Consider the following 27,689-nt stretch of genomic DNA (forward strand, 5'->3'; position numbering starts at 1 on the left):
ATGTCTACAACACTTTTGAACCTTTGGGATTTAACTTACTTAAAAGACCTTCTTTTTTCACATAGCATCCATAAGATAAATTCTGTGCTCTTCTTATTGTGAGAGAAACTAACTTCTCTGCATTCTAAAGGAGTTGCATCTTCATAACACTTAATTTACAGCAGTGTTGATACCACTACCATGAAAAAAAATGTGTTAACAACTGTAGCATTTGCCACAAAGAATTTGATAACTAAGTAGTTATAAATAGGGCCCATATGGCAGTGACCAATGCTTAAAGATCCCATGCTGTTATCTTTCCATGGAAAGAACTGTGTGCTTCAAATTGATCTAAAGCTGCAGTATTTTTTTTTCCTTTCTGTGACAGTCTTCCTGAAATTCTATTAGGGCTATTATACATCTGCTGGCCCCCCCTGCTTTTGAACTCACCTTAAATGGTCATTTTCATCTCAAATATCAGCAGGGGAGAATCAAATAAGAGGTCTGTCACATTATTTATTTATAAGGACATTTGTAGTCTGGGATTGTGAGGCAGATACACCAAACACATCACAAATGTGTAACAACAGAATCTGTTTCATTTGGCATTGCATAGGATGCGCATAAAATTCAAAGCTGGCATTTAGACGCTGAATTAACATTAAAAGATGACCAGCAGTACTAGGTGTGGTTAAAATGTAGAAAGTCCTTGATGGAGTTTCAACATTCTTTTTAAATAAAAAATAAAAATAAAATCAGCTGGGATGGGAATAACTACCTAAAACTGTTGTTGCTGTTCCCACTCCCAAGAAGAAATACAAGACTAGATAAAATATGAGTCTGACTCAATGGCTTTTATGACAATTTAATGATGCTAACAGAGCAACTGTAAAATATTATGAGCATGACAAATATCAGGTTTAAGTTTCAAAACAGCCACAACCCAATTCTTAGTGCCAGACAGAATTATTTAATATGGCTAGTTCCAGGTGTCTGTCCAAAATTTTGATTTGAGAAGGAACTATTCATTTCATGCTGCCATAAAGAAACCTTTAATTGTAATTTCTTTTCTGTGAATAAAGAGGCTACATCTGAGCATTCTGTTATCAAAGCTGGCTTTGGGATCATAGAACTAGACAGGTCCCTGATCATTCAGTTCAACTTCATGGTCAGCACCCAAATCCAAACTAAAGACAATTGGCTGTTTAATTTCTACTTGGACATACACAGTGCATGGAGGCCCACCAACAACTTGGGCAACCAGCTCTTCTGTCAAAATACTCTCACTGTGAAGAAGTTTTCCTATTCCTCCATTAGCATCTGCCTTCCTATATCTTAACTCCATCACTCTGCAACAAGAGAGAACCAGACTTGATCTTTTATAGGAAAACTTTTCAAATCTTTGAAGAACGCTTTCATGTTCCTGCGCCATTGACTTTCTCAACACTAAATATATACTCAGTTCCTTCCATCTTTCGGCGTGTAAGCCTTAGTTTCTAGATCCTAATCAACAGTTCAAATTCTGACCCCAAAATGCCCCTCTATTGGCGTTCACTTCGCAGAACAAGCCAGCCTTGATGCTTTGTTTTTATATCACTTTTAATGCATATAGAATGCAACAAGAATAGGAATAAATTGTATAATGAAATCCATTTCAGTGGTGGGCTATTATTCAGTTATTTCATGGAGACAAAGCAGGCTCCATATGAAACAGATATAAAAAATTTCTGGAGAATGTCAATAACAGATATGAGAAACAAGTAATTCTGCAGATTTGCATAAATGCAATACTCACCAGCACTAGACAGTATGGACAAATTACAAATCAGTAATATTTGGGAAACTTCAGATTCTTTAGAAAAGGATCTAAGGTCTCCCATCACCCACAGTTATATTAGTTGTGTGTCATTCAGGTAATACTTAGCCCATTACTTATACCATACAATGCAAAATCTCTGTTCTCTTAAAATTATGACTCCTTGATGACAGACATTATCTGACTGGTGACAATGATTTTCCAGAATCATCCCCATTACCCTATAACTTTTCCCGTGGAAATATATTTATCAAACTTATTGTATGCTACAGCAAATGCTACTACAGTTTTTCCTCCTGTAACCAGCAAATAGGACTTAATTGATTGCCCAGCATTACCATATTTAGAGTATTATTTGTAGCAACCAATAAAGTTAGAAGGAAGGAAAACGTACAGCATAATCACTTAAAAAAGAATCATAGGAGGTGACAACACAAGATCAACTTTTGAAGAGCAGCCCAATGTCTTTTAAAATATAACATTCTAATCTTAAATACATACTTCTTTTATACAGGCGGTCTCTTGGCAAAAAAAAAGGAAAGTACTAGTTTGATGTTATACTTAATTCATTAGATTTATAACCAAATTTCTTCTAGGTGCCAAGCATGAAATGTGTTTCTCTCACCAACTGTTCCTACCACAACAATCCTGTGACAATATTGATTAAAGTCAGTCAATTAGACTCCATGACTTTGTAAGAAGTTGAACCTGGGCCCCGAGTCCTGAACAGGGACACACACACAAACGCTATATTTTATCTGTTCAGCTTGGGTCACCATCCCAAGCACCCAGCAAAGATAACCAATAACTTGTCAAATTCAATTACACGGTTCCTTTTTTATTTTGATTGGAAAGTGCCTATGCCCACAAGTTGGTGTGAGAGTTTCTAAGAACAAAGGGGACGGGGAGGAAATACCACAAATCAAGGCTTATGGTGGATCAGTAAGAAATGTGCTGGGCCTCCAGGGATTTGCAATGTGAACTCATTGTTCCAAAACTGACTGAAGAACCTGTGCAAATACACAAGGTCTCCCCCTTCACACTTCTGTCTCGGCAAATCAAGCTTACCTTATAATTGCTGGAATTTACCCAGGAGGTAGCAAGGCCATCAACCATTTTGTCCAGCATGGTCTGATCGTGTTCAAGGTCAGCAGATTTCTGTTTATCTGAGAAATAATCTATCAGTTCTTGGCCAACTTGAAGTCGTTTCCCAACATCTTTCTGCAGGACCTGCATCAAGCAGGACTCCATTGTGGGTTCCATAATGTTCTAGAAAGAAGGCGGAGACAAAAGTGAAGCTAGAGGGCGGCAGGTTTGAAAAGTCCTCCTGTAGATATTATCCTTGAGGTCGCCTCTTTGTTTGAAGAAGGTTACCAAGGTCCTGGATTTCAAGGATGTGATTCTGGGAATGACAACAATGCACCATGTGTGTCTAAAGAGCAGCTGGCAGGTTATTAAAAGTTCAATTCAAAAAACTAGTAACAGATAAATAAAGCAGAAAGCAGACCAGCCAGGCTGTAGGACCAGGTTTTCCAAATCAGCAGTCCATCCTGAAATTTTAAAGAGCAAAAGTTAGTGGCAAATATTAAGCAGAAATCTACATTTCACAAAATCCCAAATTAGCTATCTGACATTTCCATTTAGAAAGAATGAATTTTCCTTGCAGTGCTTTTCCAACGCACCGTTATGACAACTAATTCTGGTTCTAAAAATGGGGACTAAAAACTTGTGTGTTTTTGTATCTTATATAGTACTGAAGTCTGTCTTAAAATTAAAATGTGAAGCTTTAGTGTAATAAGATATCAAGTGTTCAGAAAATGCATGCGCGCGCATAGGCATGCACATCACCCCATTTTTTTCAGTAACAAAAACATGAATCCAAAATGGACTATCAGGAATCATATTTAAATAGAGAAGACACTTTGTTACAGGATCTATGTATCCAAACAGGTACTATATCAAGGGGGCTGCGGGTGGAGGTGGGGGGAGAAATGCATAACCAAGATATAGAACAGCAAGGTTTAGGATAGTCTTAAGGGAAATCAATACTGGATGAAGGTTTCTAAATACTAAAACAAACATCATGTTTAGAATATGGCTCAACTGATACTGTGGGAGATGTTCCACAATCAGGAATGTCAGAATGCTATTCTGAAACCTTCTCTTGCTGCAGGGCAAGCAATACATTGGCATGAATGTTACATCATTCACAACACTCCCAGATAGCATCTACGGAGGGTGTGGGTGTGGGTGGGTGGGTGGGGGTGGGTGTATCTTTTCCCTCTTTGGGATTTTCTGAACTGTACCTGTCTTTCCCATTGAATGTTGTCAGAGCTTCGCAGGATCCTTGCTAGAGACGTGCAGCTATTTGGCTGCAATGAAGGGAAGCTTCTTCTCTAGTTACACTTTGATTCTATTTGTCAGCAGCTTGTTAAAGAAGGCAGGGCTTTCTCAAGGCTTGCCATACTTGCACCCGAAAACATGTGAACTAAGGAGGTGTTAAGGAGAAAGCAAGCAGCCTTACCATATAGCATTGTCAAATATCTCCCTGCTTGACCTGATATAAAGTTCTTATTGTAAAATATAGTGCTTGGTTTCTGCCAGACATAATACCCAAGTAGATTCAAAAGTTACTCATTTGATCTACCTATCCACAGAACATTCCTCCAGGCTATTACATGTTTTTTTGTTTGGTGTGTGTGATTTCTCTCTCTCTCTCTCTCTCTCTCTCTCTCTCTCTCTCTCTCTCTCTCTCTCTCCCTCCCTACCCCCAAACAGGAACGAAGTTTGTGAGATTTCTACAGTGAAGGGCCCAAAGCAACCTATATTGTTTAATGTAGCTAGCTTTGATTATTGGGTTGAAATGATTATATTAAAGGGGCAATTAATACCAGTGGCCCATTGCATGATGATACTGTGCTTGTGAAAGAAATTTCCATGTCATTCATTTACTCAGCCTCTCTTTATAAATCAGCATCAAATGAAGCTTTGACAATATTCAGTAAGAAAAATATTCAAAACGTCAGAAAATCTGAAAGGAGAATCTGCATTTCCCAAATTCTGCATGTGTATGTATAGTTAAAATATTATGATATCACAAAATCTTGCAAAACTTCAGCATTCAAACATGAAATCACATGAGAAACAAACTTTCAGAAAAAGAACACTGAAATCTTGTGAGCTGCCAGAATAAGAATTCTGTAATCTCAATATGTCAATTATTGTCATTTTTTAAAGTATTTTGGTACCTAATACATGAGACAAAATTTTGTCATGGTGTTCTCCTTCTGAAAAAGCTGCTGAATCTACCATATTCATATGTACAGCAAATACAAATTTGCTAATATAAAAGATGGATTATACAATCCAATATGAATGAAGTATAAAAAATGATTGTAGTAACGCATGAAATTTATTTGTAACCAATCGACATGCTTTCTGGAAGATGTAATGAAGAATGTTTTTGTGTGGTTTTTTTTGTTTAATTAAAACAATAAAAAAAAATCAAGAAAAAAAGCTGGATTAATCACATTGGTATTAGAATACTGTAACTGCTCAATTTTACACATGTCCAGTCAAAAGTAACCCTCACTGATTTCAAACTTATTTGGGAACCAGCCACCTTGAATAAATTAAGAGTACAGATTAGTTCTTGACTTATGATCACAATTGAGCCCAAAAGTTTCCAAAAAATGCCTAAGTAAGGCAATTCTGTTTTTCTCATTTTATTAAGCAAATCACTGCATTTGTTAAGTGATAATCCATTCATGTGATCATTAAGCAAATCTGGCTTCCCCATTGACTTTGCTTGACGGAAGTCACCGGGAAGGTTATAAATGGTGATGACATGACCTTGGGATCATATATGCCATAAATACATGCCAGTTGCCAAGCGTCCAAATTTTGATCGTGTGACCATGGGGAATGCTGCAACGGTTGTTAAGTATGAAAACTGATCATAAGTCACTTTTTTCAGTCCTGGTGCAACTCCAACTGGTCACCAAATGAATGGTTGTAAGTTGAGGACTACCTATATAAATTGCAAATGCCAGGTATCATGATACCTACTGGCAAAGTTTTCTAATCTCAGACACCTGGCATCCTCAGGATTTCTTTCTGAAGGCAATCGGGCTCCTAAATTGGCACACTCCTATTTCTAATGCAACCGAAGCCATGAAATTAAATACTAAGGATTATCATAATTCAAATAGAAAAAGCTGGATTTAACTGTCAGTATGCAGACTCCCCTTGTTATGACTGCTAATTTAATGACTTCTCTGAGGTAATAACCAATAAGTGCAGGGGTGCTTTGCTCTATTGCACAGGTTATTATAACAAGTGCAACCATAGGTGCAATCCACATGCTAATTTGAAAGAAATTTACATTGCAATGATTGGTATGTGCATTTGCAGAAACCTGAGTTGACAAAATATGCATTCTTAATCTCTTAACTTGTTTCACCAGCTAAGGGAAGACAACAATACAACTGTTCAAGAGGTAGGACAACAGATTGTTTAGAGTAGTTGCGATTAGCAAAAGGATTGCTTATTAGAACTGAATTCTTGGTTTCTACCACAACCACACAACATGGTACACTAGTAGAAAATGATGTGCTCAAGCAGGAACAGGGACCCCAATTGAGAAACCATGGAAGAAATATTTCCTCAAAACCATCTGAAGCAGCCTTGCCTTTTCAGGCATCCGGTATTACCAGACTCCTACATCAAACAGGTTTGGATATGTTTGTTTTGGCTGCTTGTTAAGAGCAATTTTGGAATGAGTAAGTAAATAAAAAATAACTCCCACTTTACCATGTTAAATAGTGACTTTAAGAATACATTGGATTACACAACCTGAATTTTCAGCAAGATAAGTGGCACCACTGCTAACTTTCAAACTATCAGGGATGAGTGATACACATCTAGGCCCAAGTTTATGGCTCAACAAATGTTTCTTACCAATACTAGTATGCAGTATTCATGTTTCACAGGGCACTGAAACATTTCAAAATTTTGCTTCTGTTTCATTTAGAATTATTTGAGTTCATATAAGTGAGTCTATTCAGACTAAGAGGACTTACATTGGCTAAAGGCTGGATAGCTAATGTTACTGTTTGCAATCACATACTCATCCTCATCACTATATCCTCATCCTCATCATCATTCAGCAGTGCAAGGCTACATAGCTAGCACTTCCTTTTCCCATTACAACACCATGAGGTAGATGATCTGGTGACTTTCCATGATGGAGACTGGCCTCTCCAGCACCCAACCAACACCTTAGCCGTATGAAATACATACATAGAGAATTAATCTGAGTTTAACTTTGTACTCTTCCTACAATCCAAGCCCAAAGCACTACTTGCAAGCAGAACTTCCCATAGACACAAGGGAAATACACACTGCAGGTTCTCCTCATGACAACAGGGCCAGCTCTTCTGTATCACTTTACCAGCAGCTGCAGCCTGGCTCTTCCCTGCCCCCTTATAACAAAATGAATTTCCCTCTTGTGTGTACTCCACTTTATTAAGTCTGACAGATACACAATCTCCTCCTGTCCTCCGGCCATGCTCCATAGTCCTTCAACCTTGCAATCATTACGTGGAATAGAAAACTCCCGCCTGCCTGAAGAGAACAGTCTCTTTACCCTTAAAGTACTCACATCCAGCATGTCTCTTTTCATTTGATAAAAAGAGGGGAGATCTAATAATAATAATTTGACATGCCTCTGGTTCTGCAAAAAAAGAAAAAGTAGGGCACGCTTGAAGGAAAATGGGTCAAGTTCAGCAGTAAAGTGTGTGAATGGAGCAGAGATAGAAATATTTTTAAAAACCCTGATATGTAAACAAGCAGAGCAAAACCTAAAGGCACCATGCCATCCAAAACATTAGACGTCTAGTCTAAGTGACCTTTATCAAATCAAAGGAGATTTCTGCAGATCTGAATCTTCTTTCCCTTATCGGAGGATGTAGGAAGAGAACTCCCTTCATCTGCAGGGCAAAGAATCAACAATTTAAGCTGCCATGAGCTGCAGCTCGCTTATCAGATCTCCAGTTTTTTCCAGGTCATCATTCCTTCCATCCTCTTCTTTAATAAAAAGCAGCCAGATCCCGCAAACCAATTCCTCCAAACCAATTCCTCTAGCAGAACAGCTGCCTGTTGCTGTGCTGAATTCTATTACTGCCTGCTTTTCTATCATTTTAACAAAAACATTTATTGTAAAAGAATAAATATCATGACGAATGTTCAGCCAACTGTAAGATTCCAGCCGAAATCTCAGGCAAGAAATTAGTCCCAGAGTTTTTAATTAAGGAGTTAAAGAACATTGCAAATGTAATCAAAAATATCAAAAAAACTTATCTTTTGCCTACTTTTGTTTTATTTGGTGCTACGGTTCATTTGACTGCCCCTGTACAATTTTTGCTCTCTTCCAAAAAGGGGTATCTTCCCTCTCCTATGTTTTTTTTTTCAAAACAAGAATGAAGTCAATCAGTAGTTCTTTCTCTCTTTTATTTAACATTTACCAATGCCACTGATTTTTTTTTCTGTTTACCTTTGCCCTTGTTTAGTAAGTTCAGATTTTCCCCACCTCTAACTTTTCTTTGCATCCGAGTTGTAAATCAGATTGCAAACCCTAGAGCAGTGATGGCAAACCTTTTTTGGCTCGCGTGCCAAAAGTGGGGGAGTGCGGGGGGGGGTCGTGTGCAGGCTTGCTGCGCCCATAAGGCAATGCGCGACCCCCAGCACGCATGCCTGCATGACAGGCGCTCCTCCCTATTTTTTGCATGCTTTTTTCGCCCTCCCCAGGCTTCAGAGGCTTTATAGGAGCCTGGGGAGGGCGAAAACAGCCTTCCCCCCCCCCGCCCACCCCTCCAGAGGCTTCAGGAGTTTCCCTGAAGGCTCCAGAGTGCAAAAAAACGGCCCTACAGGCAAACTGGAAGTCTGGGAACGGACTTGCGGTTTGCTCATATGGCCAGTTTAAACTCTCCGAAACCTTCAGGGGCCTTCCCTGAAGGTTCCAGAGAACTAAAAATGGCCCAATGAGCAAACAGGAAGTCCATTCCCGAACTTCCAGTTTGCCCATAGGGCCAGTTTTTTGCGCTCCGTAGGCTTCAGGAAAGCTCCTGAAACCTCCAGAGGGCCTCCGGGGGGGGGGGGAGGCTGCTTTCACCCTCCCCAGGCTCCTATAAAGCCTCTGGAGCATGGGGAGGGCAAAAAATGGCCTCAAAAAAGGCTAAAGTCAGCTGACCAGCATGCGCATGCGTGCTGGCCAGCTGATAGGGCAACGACACTGACAAATGTCTCCACGTGCCACCTGTGGTTCGCCATCCCGGCCCTAGAGCCAAATTTATGACTTGTATTTTGCAAAGTATTTACATACGAATCCATCCTACGAAGGGGGTTTCTACTCACAGGATGACTTCCTGGAAAACAGGAGGGAATGTATTAAGAACTATCCTGAACAACAGGACAAGGGTACATGGAGGCTACAAAAGGAACAGGAAATTAGAAAGTAAGCAAGGTTTTAAGATTGGAGGAAGAGGAAACATTACTAACCTGTACTATAGTGACAATACTACACTGATAACTGACAAGGCGAAGTATTTGGAAGATCGAAAAGCCAAGGAAGACAGTGAAAATGGGATTACAATTAAAAATAAAGAAGACCAAATAAATGACCAGTAGAACAAGCAGCCATGGAATTTGACAATAAAGATACTATGAGCCGTGGTGACACAGGAGTTAGAATGCAGTATTGCAGGCTAATTCAACTCACTGCTAGGAGTTTGATCTTAATCAGCTCAAATTTTACTAAGCCTTCCATCTTTCTAGGTCAGTAAAATGAGGACCCAGATTGTTAGGGGCAATATGCTGACTCTGTAACCCGCTTAGAGAGGGCTGTAAAGCACTATGAAACAGTATATAAGCCTAAGAGCTATTGCTACTGAAGTGGTGGAAAGCTTCTGCTTTTTAGGATGAACCATCAAACAGTAAAGGAACAGTCCAGAAAAATTCTAAAAAGTAGCTCCTGATAGAGCAGCCATTAAAATGGAAATGTTGTTCGAACGCTGTGATATCTTTATACCTACAAAGATTAAGAATCATGCAAACCATGATATTCCCTGTCACACTATGAAAGCAAAGGTTTGACTTTAAGGAAGCAGGATAGGCAGAGTATTGAAGTATGGTGTTGGAGAGGATGCCACAGAATCCAATTGACAGCTCAGTAAACAAACCAGTGAGTCACTGAACAAATCAACCTTAATTCAACAAATTATTCTACTTTGTGCTCAAAGGCTTCCTTCCAGAAGCCGCATTCCCTTCCTTAACCTTTCTTTCTCAAACAAAGAATATTCCATTACAAAATATTATGCTCGCATTCTTTCCTAAACAATACCCACTCCACTCACATACCAAAAGCGTTTCATTCAGATCCAAAAAGGATTGTGCTGTGGTATTTGCATCTCAGCTAGTTACAAGTGTAGATCCATTAAAATCCTGTTTTAAGATCTCTAAGAAAAAGGAAGCTGGTTAAATTATCATATATTTCCTAAATAGAAATGCACATCAGAAAGAGAGAGGCTGCGTCTTGGGAAAAAAGCAATTCTTTAACTTAAAATGAAGATTCCTGCAGTAGGTTAAAAATCATTTACTGTGACATATTTTATATGGACTACTTGCAATAAAACTACAAATTGCACACATATAAAGAGACTATATCATGAGAAAATAAGCAGCATTTGTTGCTTCCGGTCCTTCACTGCATAAATTCATATACCCTTTCTATTCCTATTACCTCTAATATACCAATCCACCTAACTGCAGGCAGCAGGTAGTTCTCAACTTACGACTGGTCTCTTTGCAACTGTTCAAAATTATGACGTCTCCAAAGCTATTAATGATCCATAAAACTGGATCAAATTCCAGCATGTCCCCTCCCATAGCATTTTAGGTCACATTTACTGCCATTTGCGAATGTGACCCTGCAATCATATGACCACAATTTCTGTCTAGTTTATGGCAAAAAAAAACACCCAACAGCAAACAACGGATTCACTTAATGACTGCTTCATTTGCTTAACTATAAAATCAAATTCGGTCACCTGGTGTCCCACTGTATGAACATCACAACTTATGACCTTAATTGTCAGGCTCAATTACAGCTGTAACTCAAGTATTACCAGTAAATGTTTCATGATCTAATGAAGTCAAATAGCTAAAGCATATACAGTAATAAAACTGCTGATGTTTCACAAAGCCACACCTGCTTTTGTTGGAGCAGACTGACAGGCAGGTCTTCTGGAAGAAATCCTTCAAGCTTTGCAGATTTAAATAGACAAGGAAGATTTGTGCCGCAAGAATGAAAAAAAGGAAATACCACAAGCAGAGATCCAGGCTTTAACCATGGCTCAATAATATCAAATAAAAACATGGGTATAAATGAACCACGCTGCATGCTTTATTCCAGTGATGGCAAACCTTTTTGTAAAAGTGTGCCAAAATTGTGCGGGCACACGCAATAGCGCGTGCATGTGCCTCACACCCACAATGCAATGTGCCCCACTCACCTGCGCATGTGTGCACAACACCCACACCCACACATGCGCGCATGACCCCCCCCCCCCCATGCATGAATGTACTACCACCCCGGCAAGGGGGGAAGTTTTCATCCTCCCCAGGCTTCAGGAAAGCCTCCAGAGCCTGGGGAGCATAGAAAACAGACCCAATGGGCTAACCGGAAGTTTGGAAATGATCTGTTTCCAGCTTCCGGAGGACCTCCGGAGGGCTGGGGGGAGACAGTCTTTGCCTTCCCCAGGCTTAAGGAAAGCCTCCGGAGCCTCCGGGGAGGGTGAAAATCAGGCCCAACGGGACAACTGGAAGTTCAGACACCATCCATTTCTGGCTTCCAGAGGGCCGGGGGGGGGGGCGTTTTGGCTCTTCCCAGGCTCCAGGAAAGCCTCTAAAGCCTGGGAAGGGTGAAAAACGGTCTCCCCTGGCCCCCCTCCAGAAGACGGAAACGGGCTGTTTCCGAACTTCCGGTTGGTCTGTTGAGCCCGTTGTTTGCCCTCCCCAGGCTCCGGAGGCATTCCTGAAGCCCGGGGGGGGGGGCAAAAACAACCTCCCCGGCCCTCTGGAAGGCCAAAAATGACCTGGCTGGTGTGCGCATGCACACTGGAGCTGACAGCTCACAGGTTCATATGGCTCTACGTGCCACCTGTGCCATAGGTTCACTATCATGACTTTATTCTGTAAGTCTGTTACAACTGAAATGTGAAGTTTCTGCATTTTGCATTGATTGTTGGTATTCACCTCATCCCTGCTGCCCAATTGTTGTCCTGGGAAACTACTGTTAAAAATATAGATATTCAACCTAGATTCAATTAATAAACTGCATGCATATGCTGTATATCTAGTGGTGATAGTAGCCGTAACTAATTAAATGAGGAAGACTGTATGATTTAATGCAGCGGTTCTCTGCTGGTGGTATATATACCATGGTGGGACTCAGAACTAATCTTGAAAGGGCACAGGATTAGAAGCTAAGGATTTTTAAGGATTCATGTACATATTTAAATTACCATTCTTGGAAAAATAAGTCTTTTTGTTTCTGTCATTATGGAATCTAGGTTCCTCAATAAAGTGATTATTGCCGGGACTCAAGTTTCAAAAGGACAAAGTTCCCAATCACCTGGAAAGTCCTTGCTCCAATGAAATGGTAATTCTAAACCTTAACAACCTTAAGATGTGTGAACTCCAACTCCCAGAATTCCTTAGCCAGTGTAGGGAATTCTGGGAACTGAAGTCCATACATCTTAAAGTTGCAAGGTAGAGACACGCTGTCCTAGATTTGGATGGGGAAAAAAGTCTTATGAAATGGATGAACTCAGTGTTTGAGCAGATTTGACATTTGACCTGCACAAATAATAATTATTTCCAGAGAAGGTAATGGTTTTAAAATATGTACAATCTTAAAGAAACATCCTCCTCTTCCCCATACTGTAATTCTTCTGAAGATCTCATGCTAGATAATGAAAGCCTTCTTAGCTACTGAAAATGACCATTGGCTTACCTGAAGGGTCCTTTTCTGTGCACCGCGGGAGAGTCCAAGCAATGGGTTAATTTAGTCTGGTTGCCCTGGATACTGAGGAACTTTTTTTTCTCCCTTTAACCACACCTCCTCGTGTGATTATTGCCAGAATTAATTGCCGAAAAAGTCAATCTGTCGAGAGGATGGAGCGAAGGCGTCCAAGGTGTCTTCAGTCGAAAAGAGGAAAAAATCCCCGGGCCGAAGACCAGGGTGGGTTGGACTCTCCCGCGGTGCACAGAAAAGGACCCTTCAGGTAAGCCAATGGTCATTTTCCTGTGCACCGCTTGGAGAGTCCAAGCAATGGGACATACCCAAGTTATTGTCCAGTTGGGTGGGCAGAATCAGAGTCCCGGGATTCGGTCGAAGACACGACCCCTTGAAGTACCCTCCTGCCAAAGGACGCCTCAGCCGAGGCGTAAACGTCCAGTTTGTAATGACGGATGAAGGGCGACGGGGAGGACCACGTAGCCGCCTTACAAATGTCTAGTATTGATGCCTGGGAGGCCCAGGCCGCCGTGGTAGCCGCGCTGCGAGTGGAGTGCGCAGTGATGCCTTGAGGCACCGATCTGGACTGACTTTCGTAGGCCAGGGCGATGCAGGCGCGCAGCCACCTGCCAACAGTGAAAGAGGAGACTTTCTTGCCCAGGGAACCTGGATGAAATGACACGAATAAGGACTCCGACTTCCGGAAATCGGAGGTGCGGGCGATGTATGTTTTCAGCGCCCTTCTCACGTCTAACATGTGCCACTGTCGTTCCCTGGGATGAGACGGTCTCGGACAGAAATCAGGAATCACAATTTCTTGCGTTCTATGAAACCAAGTATTAACCTTTGGAATAAAGGTAGGGTCCAGTCTCAACACCACCCTGTCTGGGTGGACGGTACATAGGTCCTGGCGAACCGACAGGGCCGCCAGTTCTGAAATACGACGAGCTGACGTCACGGCGATGAGGAATGCCGTCTTGAGTGTAAGATGACGTAGCGACGTAGTGCTGAGAGGCTCGAAGGGTGGAGCGGTGAGCGCCTGCAGAACCACGGACAGCTGCCAGGTGGGGTAACGATGGACCGTGGGAGGTCGTAAGTAACAAGCTCCCTTAGAAAGGAACGGACCCTGGGCACCTTGGTAAGGGGCAAGACCAGGTCACCGGCCCAAACGGTGGAGAGGGCCGCCACCTGTCGTCGAAGGGTATTTGGAGCGAGGCCCTTGGCAAGGCCCCCTTGTAGGAAGTCCAGGACACGGGAGACCGGAGCCGTCACCGGGTCTAAACGTAAGGCGTCGCACCAATTGGCGAAGGAGGCCCACGAGGCATCGTAGATTCGAGTGGTTGACGGTCGCCTAGCTGCCTGAATGGTGTGTATCACCTCCCCTGAGAAGCCCTCGCGCCTCAGCTGGTCCCCCTCAAGTGCCAGACGGCCAATTGGATCCATTGGGGCTCTGGATGAGTTACGGCCCCCTGGCTGAGGGAGACTTGGTCTGGAGGAATCTTCCACGGAGGTGACAGGGAGAGGCTGACCAGGTCGGCGAACCACGAACGTCGGGGCCAGTGTGGGGCCATGAGGAGCACCTCCGCCTCCTCCGCGATGATCTTGTGGATGACTTGTGGAATCAGGGGCAGAGGAGGAAAGGCATAAAGTAGGCCCCGGGGCCAAGGGGAGCGAAGGGCATCCGTCCCTTCTGCCCCCGGGGACTGGAAGCGGGAGAAATAGCGGTGAAGTTGAGCATTTTCCCTGGATGCGAATAGGTCGACCGCGGGAGTGCCGAACCTGCGGGACAGCTGGCGAAACAGAGCCGGATCCAGTTTCCACTCTGCCGGGTCTATGGTGGTCCTGCTCAGCCAGTCCGCCCGGGTGTTGTCGACTCCCGAAATGTGGTCGGAGCGAAGAGATGCCAGATGCCTCTCCGCCCAGCGCCCCAGGGATTCCGCTTCCTTCATCAACGTCTTGGATCTGGTGCCCCCCTGGCGGTTTATGTGGGCCTTGGTGGCCACATTGTCCGTCATCAATAGAACATGTTGATGGTGAATGCCCTGGCGAAAATGCCGGAGTGCTAGGCGGGCCGCATGCAGTTCCAGAAGATTGATGCTGCAGGAGCTCTCTGCGAGTGACCATTTGCCTTGCACCACTAGATGACCCATGTGCGCCCCCCAGCCGGCGAGGCTTGCGTCTGTGGTGACCACTAACCGGTTGGGCTCCTTGAACAGGAGGCCCTTGAGGAGCGCAGGGGACGTCCACCATCGGAGCGATCTCTTCACTGCTGGGGAAACGCTCACCAGTCGATTCGAGTTGCTCCTTGAGGCCCTCTGGTGAGGAAGGAGGAGCCATTGGAGAGCTCTGGAGTGGAGGCGAGCCCATGGGACGATCGAGATGGAAGAGATCATTTTTCCCAACAGCTGTGACAGGAGGACGATCGGTACCTGTCTCGCGAGCATCACCTTGCGGGTCATGGTCACTAAGCTGTCTAGCCTGTCCTGGGATAGGAAGACCCTGCACAGGGAAGTGTCTATGACCGCCCCCAGGTGGACAAGTCTGGTGGAGGGAACCAGGTGGCTTTTCTTCAGATTTAGGGAAAAACCGTGGCTCCTCAGGGTTCTCATTGTGATGCGGAGGTCCCGCAGGGCCTGCTGCCTGGACGACGACTGGATCAGGATGTCGTCCAGGTAGCACTGGAGCCTTATGGGTCTGCGCCTTAGTTGGGCTGCTACAACTGCCAGGACCTTGGTGAAGGTCCTGGGGGCTGACGACAGGCCAAAAGGAAGGGCCCGGTATTGAAAATGCCTGCCGGCATAAAGGAAGCGCAGGAACCTCCTGTGCTGGGGACGGATGGGGATGTGTAGGTAAGCCTCCTTGAGGTCGATAGAGGTAAGGAGGTCTCCCTGACGGATCCCCGACAGGATGGACTGGAGGGACTGCATCTTGAACCTCCGGTAGGCAATGTGCCTGTTGAGGTTCTTTAGGTCCAAGATGGCCCTCCAGCCCCCCGAGTTCTTTGGTACCAGGAAGAGGATGGAGTAGAACCCCCTCCCCTCCTGGTCGGGGGGGACCTGCTCTATCGCGTCTATCTCCAGGAGATGGCGAATCTCCTGGTTCATAAGCTCCCTCTTCAGAGGGCAGGAAGGAGTGGGGCACTGGATGAAGTTCCGGGGAGGGGGGGATAGGAATTCTAGGGATAGGCCCTCCCTCACAATCTGGAGGACCCAGGCGTCCTCCGTGGTCTGGGCCCAATGGTGGGCGAATAGCTGGAGGCGCCCCCCAATGGGTGACGGGCCCGGGCAGTCACTTAGATTTGCGGAAGGGCCTGTTGGAGGCACCTCCGCGGTTGGATTTACGGAAGCCAAATTGTTGTCTACCTCTGTCCTTAAAGGAGGACCTGTCCTGGAACCTGTCCCCTGACTGACCGGCCGGTCGGTAGGGCGGGGAGAAGGAAGTAGAGGTAGAGGGTTCAGAGGCACGAAAGGGCTGCCTCCTGGGGTATGGAGTGGACTTGCGGTCCTGCTTTTTTGTGGTGGAAGGTAAAATCTTTCTTTTATCTTTGGATTCAATGAGGAGAGGCTCAAGCGCCTCCCCAAATAATTTGGCGCCCTTAAAGGGGGCTGAGGCCAGCTTCCACTTATGCTTCTGGTCCGCCTGCCAGTGGCGGAGCCAGATCAGGCGGCGTGAGGTGACGTTGGCCGCCAAGGCTCTAGAAGCAAATTTAGAGGCGTTAAGGGATGCGTCCGCCGCATATTGGGAGGCCGCAATAATTTTTGAAACATCCTGGCGGAGGCGCAAGTCTCCTGCCGGGAGTTTGGCCAACAGTTCCCTTAGCCATATAACGGAAGCCCTGTTAAAAAAGGAGGCGGAAGAGGAGGCTTTGATGGCCCAGGCAGCTGCCAGGTGGGCCTTATGACATACCCTCTCCGCCTTCTTATCTTCCGCCTTGAGCCCATCCAGCAGTTCTGCTGGGAGGGAGGAGTTGGAAGTGAGGGCAGTGATAGGTGGTTCCACGGCTGGGAGAACCAAAAGGTCTTCCAAGGTGGGGTCCATGGAGTAAAGTTTCTTGTCTGCCCCGCTGGGGGAAGACAAGGTGGCTGGTTGGGCCCACTGGCGTTGGATTACGTCCAGGAATAAGCCTGGAACCGGGACCAGTTCTTGTTGGGGGGCCGGGACGTCGAACATGGCCGCATTGGGATTTTCGGGAACAGCATCGGCCGAAGGTTGGACCGGCTTAGGCTTAATCCCTACCCTGGTAGCTAGTTTGGCCTTGCGGAGAATGGACTTAAAGAGAGTGGGTTTGAAAAGTCCGGAAAAGGCAGGGGCGTCCGGGGGGGAGGCCCTCGTCTTTAGATAGCTCCAGGCCGTCCTGGTCAGCGTCCTCGATGGCGGAGGTTTCGCTGACCACGGATGACTCAAGGGACGGATGGCGGGCACGCTTGGCTGGAGGGGGGGCCGGCGGGCCCCGGGAAGTGGTCCCTGGCCCCGAAGGGGGAGGGGAGTGCTTTTGGAGGCCCTCAGCAATGCCTCTGGCGATAGCACGATCGACCAAGGCCTGCACGCGGGGTGACAGCTCGGACTCCTGATCAGAATCTGATTCCGGGTCCCTGGGGTCCTGGTGGAAGTGGGAGCCCGCAGCCGGGGGAGCCCTGGTGTGACCCTCTGGGACTGGGTCCTGTTCATATGACCAGGACGGGGCAGGAGAAGCTGGTTCCGCCAGTGATCTGTCCGGGGACAGATCCTGAGACTCTACCTCCTCATTCAGCAATGCCAAGATATCACCTCTGGATGGGGGAACGGGGGCCACCTCTGGGGAGGACCCTGTCCCAGCCTGGCGCCGGGCCTTCTCAAATTGTTTATCAAGGGCCCGCTGGCGCCTCTCAGCGTCCTTGGTTTCGGCTGCAGACGGGGCCTTGACGGGGTGCCTATGGGTGTCCCCTGAGATGCCCTTGCCCACACTCCCACCCCTACTGGAAGGGGGATCCTTGCTAGGGGCCTGAGATGGGCCGGATCTAGCCTCAAGGGAACCTGATGGAGGGGGCAGCTCCATGCCAATGACTGCACAAGGATGATGCAGAAACAGGTAAGCGGATAGGCTGCAGCGGAATTCGACTGGCTACACTGAAAGGCATAAAGAAAAAAGACAATTATGATTAATAAAACAGCTATAGGAAATTTAATAAATCCATTTCAGCCTAACACTAGTAGCCAAATGGGAGGATGGACACCCAGGAGGCTGAGCTATGAGGTGGGCCCGCAGCTCAGGCTGCAATAACCCCTGCAGGAGAGACAGGGAAGCCAGTAGGCCAGGGAACTAGAGACTTCAAAAAAAGGGCGAAGGCCTGGCCAGATCTAAAGGATAGAGAAAAAATTCTTCCCTGTGCCGGTGCAAAGGACACGTGGTGGCCAAATTACCAGCGCCGCTGATGTCCAGTGAGTGGTGGCCGAGGGCCCACTGGGCGAGCCCGGCTAGGCCCTGTAGCCACCAAGCGGCCTCCTGCATGAGCGTGGCTGAGCGGCAGAGGCCTAAATTTAAGGCGCGAACTTTTCGCGCCTAAAAATGGTCGCCGCAACAGCGAGGAGCTGGGTGGAGAGGAGAGCGGCAGCCAGGATCAATCCGGGCCGCTCGTAGCTCCGCGGCGGCTGGGAGGTGGAAAAAAACGCAGGGGAGTCAAAAAAACGAAAAAACTAGGCCGGAAAATAACAACCGGGGAGGGAACCGAGCCAAAAATAAAAGAAAAAACCCCCTCGCCGCTGTTGCCGCGCTCTGGGAGCAAGCGGCAAGTTTCCAAGCCTGCACGAGTGCGAGGCTGTGGAGAAAAAAACCTCCCCCACACACGCTTACCTCCTGGTCTCCAAGATAGCTGATGTTGATTGCAGAAGAATAAAAGGCAAGGAGAAAAGTTCGTTTTGAAAAGGAAAAGGTTTTCCAAAATTTTTGGAGAGTCCAAGCCAGGGATTAATAGCCTGAACTCAAATATGCATCCGATCTGGGCAGTGAGGAAATTAATTCTGGCAATAATCACACGAGGAGGTGTGGTTAAAGGGAGAAAAAAAAGTTCCTCAGTATCCAGGGCAACCAGACTAAATTAACCCATTGCTTGGACTCTCCAAGCGGTGCACAGGAAAACATGTTTTCATCTTAAATATATAAAATATCATACTTTTTTTAAAATTGGGAGACATTCTGCCATCATTATTTTCGCAAATTAAAAACAAATAAAATGAATTAAAACCTCACAGTCTAGAAATGTCCCAGGTGCTACTTTCATAGCTTTAGTTTTCTTAGCGGATCAGGAATCTGAAGTTTCATTTTTCACAAAATCTTCTCGCTGAAGGAGATTTGTGGCTTTCCAAATACATCATTCCGGGTGTCTCTGCATTCCATTTTACAAATCTACTTTGTTGCTGTTTTTCCCTGGGTATTTTTCCATTTATCTTTATGATCTCACTACATCATCTTTAGCCAAATTCATATTTTGGGATAATGGCTGCACATGCAGGAAATTATAAATAATAATTTCTGGCTAATCAGCAAAGTATACCATGTAGACATACAGCTTGCTCATATAATCACAATTAAGCAGCAAATTTGGCTTATTATTATTCTCTCTCTCTCTCTCTCTCTCTCTCTCCCCCCCCCCTTGTGTGTGTCTGTGTGGATGCACTTTTCCATTGAGAAAACAAAACCCTGAAGGTTGCATCATCACTGAAACAACACAGGGAAACAAAAATTTAAAAAACCCAGAAGGAACCAATATAAAAACATGCAGGTAGTCCTTGTCCTGTTAGCTCAACTGAGCGCAAAACTTATGTTCCTAAGTGAGAGATTTGTTAAGTGACTTTCGCTTCATTTTGCGATGTTTCTTGCCAGAGTTGTTAAGTGAACCACTGCATTTAAGTTGTTAAGTGAATCTGGCTTCCCCACTGACTTTCTTGTCGGAAGATCACAAAAGGTGATCGCATGACCCCGAGAGACTGCAACCGTCATAAATATGAGTCAGTTTGACATTTTGATCACGTTACCATGGAGATGCTGCAACGGTCGTAAGTGTGAAAAATGGTCATAAATCACCTTTTCCAGTGCCGTTGTAACTTCAAATGGTCACTAAATGAACTGTTGTAAGTCGAGGACCATCTGCATAAAGTAAAGTATATATTGCATTAATCTGAGTATATTTCTCAACACTTTGAAGGGTAAATATCAAACTTCAGTTCTCGATTTCCAGAACTTCTGCATTTAGGTTTGTTTTCACTCATGAAGTTTGCTAATGGAACTTAAGCAACATTCAAGAACCCTGATTGCTTCCCTGGAGTTATAGGGAAACATTGCAGCAGAATTGCAGTTGTCATCAGTTAACAGATGGTATCTTACTCCATAACTCCAGATGACTGGCTTCATAGAGATGAATGGAATAAACAATAAGAATAAACTCTATGACACCCTCACAGGTCAACAGCCCCCGGTTGAACTGTCATTTTTATGTGAATATAATTTCACATAAATATATATTATATATTATTTGAAAGGGTAAGGCTGCGTCAGATGGTTTTAAGGAAATATTTCTTCCCCCGTTTCTCAATTATATAGAGAATATATATTATTTCTCAACACAACTGATACTTTGATACACGTCACCTTCTGTACCCAACCCAACAGGAAGCAATGGAACAACTGCCTGCAAACAGAGACCAAAAAGACCAATTCTGTGGATGTTTTAGAAGGGTATCGGACTGCCCTCTCCTCCATCCAGCTTCAGTCAGTAGCTGCTTTGGACATCTCACAATGATTCACAGAGCAGCATTATATGAATTAGCCCAAGGAAATTGAACCTGTGCTCTTCACTGCCATGCATTTGATTTGATTTGATTTAATTTAATTAATAGCAGTTTTGTGAAGCTTCTGGAAATTTCCATGTTTATTAATGATGATTTAATATTACAACTAAGCTCAAATTGTGCTTAACTTAAATTAAGATTGGCTTAATTTTCCATGGTTTGAAATAGATTTGTCTCAAGTAAATGTGAATGTAGATTAAGCACAGTCTGTCACATCTGAAAAATGATAAAATGAAAAAAAAATCAAACAGGAACCATATTTTGAAGCTTCCCCTCTATCATGCTAGAAAAAGGAGGGAGTATGTGCAAGGCTCATACGACCTTGCTCCTATTATGATAAACCAGAGTTTTAGCAGATATCTGAAGATAATGCCGATTCTATATTATGAATGGAATTTCAGACAGTGTATTTGTTTTAACCAAGCAAATCTTCATAGTAAAGGGAATAGCTAGACTTCCGGTTCCGGCGGCTGACAGCGACGGGCAACTCGTTTGCTCGCTCCGGCTCCCCGGTGGGCTTCCCCACTCCTTGGGGGGCACAGGACGCCCCGAAGAGGCGTCCTGCCGGAGGAGCGGCATCGCGGGGGATCCCTGCATCGGCGGCGGCTGGTGGGGGGGGCCCGCCTCGCTCTAGGCACTGGGGAGCAGTATCGGAGGGCGCATAAAGCGTCTTCGCAACAGGCTGATCGGAGAATGAAAAAGCAGAAGGAAGCAGCGGCGGTGTGGTGAGGCGCTACCCCCCTTCACTCCCTTTCTTGATTTGAAGAACTTTTCAGCACTTTAAAACTTTTACTTTCGGCTAACTTTGGAGGCGCGGCTGGAGGAAGGGGGATTTCCCCCCCCCTCGGACAAGCGGCTTGGAACAATTCTGCTCTCAGCCCCAGGGGAAGGAGGAGGGGGGAGAGCCAACCAATGATGCCACACCCTTGCTTAAAGTGACTTTCATTGAACCTAGCTCCATAATTTACTGATGATCTGAGGACTTTGGGAACTTTGAAAACTTTGTTATGCCTCTGAGCCCGAAGCTGGCAGGGCAAGATGGCACACTTCCGTTGTCTTCATGAACTGTGAAACCTGACTCCACCTTTAAAAATTCAGGCTTCCGGTCTTTGTCCCTGTGCTACCCAGAAGAATCTCTTGTGGATTGTTACTCTTTGAACTCTCTGGGGTGGAAAATTTTACTCTATTGCCAGGCTGACTAGAGTAATTCTCTCCTGCTTGAACCTTCTGCCTCCTGGACTCATCTGGCTGCTCTGCTACTCCAGCTGTCCATTCTCTACACTGACTGAACTCTTTATTCTATAAACTATGTCTCCTAAAAGACCACCCCTTGGAAAGCCTGGCTTTGCTACCTCTGCCCCGACATCAGCAACATCCAGTCCTGCTACACAATCAAAGATTACAGACCCGATGCAACCTAAAAGTACAGAGATGGATTTGCAACAAATGCTCCAGCAACTCTTACAGGGACAAGAGGAAATTAAGAAACAATTAGCAGAAATGAAAGAAGAAATTAAAGAGAACCAAGCCCAAATTTATAAGAACTCACAGAGACTGGACCTTGTGGAGGGTGGGGTGGCGGAGATGAGGGGGGAATAGAGGCGGTGCAGAAGGGAAACAAAGAACTTGATACCCAACAAATGAAAACAGAATTTGAGAATGTCCTTTTATCTTAGATTTCAAAATGTGATGGAAGCAGATGATGAAAACATAAGGGACATCATGATAAACATCTTGGCTGAATACATACACAAAGAAAAACAACAGATGGAATGGGAGATAGATCTGGTTTATAGAGTGAATTCAGCCTATGCCAGAACACACAATGTACCCAGGGAGGTACATATTAAATTTCTTAGAAAAAGCACAAGAGACGAAATACTGGGTGTACAAAGGGGGCAAGCCCTGACATACCATGATAGGGAAATAACTATCTTGAAGCAGATCCCCAAGAAAATTAGGGAAAAAAGGAAAAACTATTCGCAATTAGCGAATAAATTATACCAGAAGGGGGTGTGGTTTAGATGGTTGATGCCTGAAGGTATGTTGATATTCTGGGAGGAGACAAGAATTAGAATCAACACACCCATAGAGGCACAGGCCTTTATGGAAAAAAACAAAATACACCTAGAAAAAACAGAAGATCCTACAACGGATATGCAGGATACGGGAGGGGCCGGAGCTCTGCCAGCGGGGGGAGAAGGGGCAATACCAAGAAAGCTCAGATCACAAAAATGAATAAGAAAATCTCATTGATATAAATTGACCGAAAGTAGTAATGGAATTAACATGTGGATCATATATTACTATGTACTAAATTGATTGAAAGTACTAATAAAACTAAAATGCTGATTATATATGACTATGTATTAATGATTTATACTCAGATGTATACTATGAGTTTGGAGGGAGGGGGCGTCTACCACACTTTGCAACTGCCAAAATTTGTACACCTTTCCATTACCCTTTTCCTTGTAAATTTTAAAAAAACCAATAAAACTTTGTATAAAAAAAAAGGGAATAGCTGTTAAAAGTGTAACTGGATTTTTGCAGAATTAAGAGATTTGGGGCCAGATTGATTTTATTTAAGAGCCTGTTTGGTGAGGTGATGAAGATACTAGGATAAAAAATGAAAGAGCCAGCTAAGCAACTTTGGGCCAGTTGCTGTCTCTTAGGAAGGAGGCACAGTCAAGCCACTTCCAAAAATTGCTGCCAAGAAAAATGTAGAGACTAATCCAAGCAATTGTCAGGAGTCAACACTGGTACATACAAATATATAAGATTAAAGAGAGGGAGGGAGGGAGAGACCAAACTCCATTAAAAGTATTAATAGTGATTTAATAAATTTGCAATCCATTTCGGAGACAAAACTATCTGCATTCTGAATGAGAGTGTAATATAATATTACTAATTGGCAAATAAACAAATGCTCATGTTTCAAATAATCACCCAACCCTCCACCCCACAAAAGGTATGCATTAATATGAGTTTTCAATTTGACAAATTGTTCAACCTTGAACTAAGAACAGTACTAAATAATACAATTGCTTTGGAAGCCTGCAGGGCTAAATTCCCTTCACCACATTTCCTGATTCAAAAGACAGCCTTTCCGAGTTTGAATCAAGCCAATGCTTCCACACTTCCCTTTTAGAAATCAAATGAAATACTGATGCCAAAGTAAGAACAATGAGCTCAACAAGCAAGCAGTTACTCACCTTAAAATAAAAAGAAAAGTTAACCTGTCAGAGACACTTGCAAGATGGGGAGGCCCTCTGAGAATCTGGGTAATTATGGAATATTGCTATTTTTTTAAAAAAAAATAAAGTTATCTGAACACTGCTGGGTACCAAAATTCCATAATTGAAAAGGAAAAATGGCTTGAAACAACAACATAACAGAAATAATTTTGGCTTATGGGGATGTACGGATCCATAGGATCTATTTGAATATTTAAAAATCAGAACCCAAAGTATGTGCCCCAAGTACTATTGATTTGACAAAAATAATTTTGGATCCTAAGATCCAATTAGAACCATATTTTTCCTATCACACTAGGAGGCAAAAAAAAATAACTTAATTTTTCATTTACTTACTTACATATACATACACACACACACACACACACACACACACACATTATATATAAAAGAGAGGGGGTCAAAATTAATTCAAAAGCTACAAAAATTGTGTGTGTTTGCTTGCTCTATAGCATTTCAGGTTCAATTTTACAGTATTTTACAAACTATTTTACACTGCCAAAGGCTACCTACATTTATCTCTTATTAAAAAAAGGAATCCTTATTATGGCTCATGCCATTAAAAATGCATTATTCTCTGTGATACCACATGAATTTTAGATATTGCCTGCAAATTTCCTCAACTTGATTAGTGCAGCCAACCCATCCTGGGGCGATCAAAATAGACTCTCTCAGTCTTAAATTTGGAAAGAAGCTTAAAAGAAGCTTCCTGTAACCCCTCAAGCGCTCGGTGAGAAGAAACAGATAATGCCTTTAGCTGACTCTGAAGAAAGAGAGAGAAGTTGATCAGTCACAATTGTACAAAAAGTGCATTCCTACAGTTTTTGCAAGTTTCTCAAAGGTTTAAAGGCCTCAAAGGTTCTTCCCTTCTAAATAAAGAAGAATTGGGAAATGTTCCCTATAATCCTCCGATGACTTGACTGGATAATAGCTGTTTTGTAAGTTCATTTACAAAGTTTAAAAAGATGATTTTAAAAGCTGTTCTCATATTACTTCTCCAAGCATATCCCAAACACCGTAAAATCACCAAGCAACCAAGGTCTTAGTTACCAGCAAGACAGAAATAACAGATGAACTGACTGAACACATGAGAGAGGAAGACTCCTGAATATACTTTTCAGCACTAACAGGCAAGGATGAACCTTCATCTTTGAACAGGTGAATATTATGCCCATGCAAATAACTACATGAAATGTTTTATCATTTGTGTTTCTTTGAAAATGAAATATTCTTCTGATTTTGCTCGTTTTTAAATTAGGTCCATCCTTTTTATAGTTTGAAGGATATGTATATGGTATAAAGTTATTTAATGTTACAACATTTTAGTGTAAAAGTTGCAACTTTAGCCACTTCAACTGATATACAAGGACATATCTACTGTGCCTACATTTAAACAGAGCCGGTTTGTGACTTTCTAAATTTAGCAGAATTTAGTTCACTAGTGACCATCAAGAGCAAAATTCAGTGTAATTCACATTCATGCCGCAAACAAGGAGTTAATGCAGTGCAACTTTAACACTGTTATTTTAAGCAAATGCAGTGTTGAAATGCCTATCGAACCTGTCCTCCCTTTTAAACAAACTGGATAAGGAAGGAAATTGCAAAGCTTAAAAGCTTTTATCTTGCACCGCAATTAATCTTAATAAAAGGATTTTTTTTTACTCAATAGATTTCTACAACAGAGGACTTCGATTTTGATAAGGAAACCCTGCAATCTAATGTTTAAAATCCAGCTCAGCTTCAGGCAGAACAAGGCAAATGTTATTTTATGGAGCCATGCACCTATCAGATGGTGCTAGACAAATCTGATTTTCCCTACTCTGTAGCTTGAGTATGTTTATTCAATATTCACTGTTGTCACGGAGACTTGCTCTCCTGGTACTTCACCCTGAGAGTCCCTCACCTGTAAAGGTGAGAAAATAGCTCCCCATCCCAAAAATTAAATTTCATGAAAAAATACCTGCTCTCCCATTTAGCAAATTCCTATATGTAGCTCTGAGAACTTAGATACATATATTGATTTGTATCCTACAAACAAGGAGTATCTTTTCCCCCAAATTTAGCACAACCAAATTGGAAGGACTGTGTTATCCATCACCCATCCCTGCTGTTTAGAAGAGCTATAGGGCCAATTTGGTTTTGCACAGTCAACTTTCCACATGATCATAAAAAATGCAACAGAGAGATTGTATTTTATGGATTTTTGGCCCTAATATCTTCTTCAATTATGTTCAGTTATAATTAGACCGTCTCTTGCAATTTTTATAATATAATGGGTTGGATTCAAATATTTTTTTCTCTCCATTTGCACTAATGGGCACCCTGGCACCAATTTCTCCCTTGTTCCCACAATACCGCCCTTATCTTTCTCCCAGTACAAGAATAACACAACCTGAAGTAAGTATAAACATAATATTTCTCCCCTTATTCCAATACAATGCAAACTTCTCAAGATACATAAAATCTCCATAGACACATTTCCGGATTGTGTAACGGTATTTCATATGCCAAGCAAGACAGAAACAATGGATGGAAACTAATCAAGGACAGAAGCAACCTGGAACTAAGGAGAAACATCCTAATAGTGAGGACAATTAACCAGTGGAATAGTTTGCCTTCAGAAGTTGTAGATGCTTCATCACTGGAGGATTTTAAGAAGAGACTGGACAGTCACTTGTCTGAAATGGTAAAGGATCTCCTGCTTGAGCAGAGGATTGGATTAGAAGATCTCCAAGGTCCCTTCCAGCTCTATTCTGATTGAAGATTTATTCAGCTGTTTAGGTAGGGAAGAGCAGAATGATAGCAGAAAAGGCTGACTAGAGATGAGAGGTGAAGTAGTGTACCTGGATCAGCCTGAAATACCCAATAAAGTTGTGATCACACCCTTTATAGGTCCTTTCAAGTCACTGCCTAGCAGAGCACAATAGATTCTCAGTCATTCAGGTCATGGTTGCCCCATGGTTGCCTTTCAAGAGGCAACTGGACTTTGTGTTTTTTCTTTGAAGACGTTTCGCTTCTCATCCAAGAAGCTTAGAAGCTTCTTGGATGAGAAGCGAAACGTCTTCAAAGAAAAAACACCAAGTCCAGTTGCCTCTTGAAAAAACAGCTTTGGGACAATCCGGAAATGTGCACTGTTGTTTAGAAGCACTAGAAGATGTTCCATACCTATTGTTACTAGCCCTTCAATACTAAAGGTAAAGGTTTTCCTAGTCTGACCATATCTGACTCTAGGGAGTGGTGCTTCGCTTCCTAGTCATCTTCGCTTCCTAGTCAAGGGAGCCAGTGTTGTCCGAAGATACTTCTGTGGTCAGTTGGCCAGCATCACTATATGTTGAGGCACACAGAACAGTTACCTTCCCACTGAAGTGGTACTTATTTATCTACTTGCAGTTGCATGCTTTCCAATTGGTAAGTGGGCAGAAGCTGGAGCAAGTAATGGAAGTTCACCCCATCATGCGACGCTTGGGTCTCGAACCTGGGCAGTCATCTTTTCAGTTGACAGTGTCTTTAACCGCTGAGCCATCACGTTTTCTCCCGTCACCATTCAGAGGAACTCCCACCCACCCACCCAAATAGCTCAGGGAATCTGTATTCCTGATGCCCCAAACAGAAATGCATCCTCCAATAAGCCACAGGCTACTTTCTTAACCTCTGCCAAATATATGCTGGTATTTGGAACAAGGGCTGCTATTAGCAGACTGTCAAGCTTGCACAGCTAGATTAGAATGTTCACTACACT

At 43.6% G+C, this 27,689-nt stretch overlaps 1 protein-coding gene across 4 annotated transcripts in view; it reads right to left on the reverse strand.

Moving 5' to 3' along the window:
• The window catches only part of CLASP1 (cytoplasmic linker associated protein 1), a 229,891-nt gene that overhangs the window by 181,746 nt on the left and 20,456 nt on the right, over positions 1-27,689 (reverse strand). For 3 of the 4 annotated variants that reach the window (XM_081934019.1, XM_081934017.1, XM_081934022.1), the window contains one exon: positions 2,864-3,345. In XM_081934019.1, coding sequence (XP_081790145.1) covers positions 2,864-3,058 — 195 coding nt within the window. In that variant the 5' untranslated portion in view covers positions 3,059-3,345. Of the gene's footprint in view, positions 1-2,863; positions 3,346-27,689 lie in introns of those variants that run through there. The other variant, XM_081934018.1, reaches the window with a different exon arrangement.

This window comes from Natrix helvetica (genome assembly GCF_964273705.1).
Source record: "Natrix helvetica genome assembly, chromosome: 1".
In the NCBI taxonomy this organism is placed as follows: domain Eukaryota; kingdom Metazoa; phylum Chordata; class Lepidosauria; order Squamata; family Natricidae; genus Natrix; species Natrix helvetica.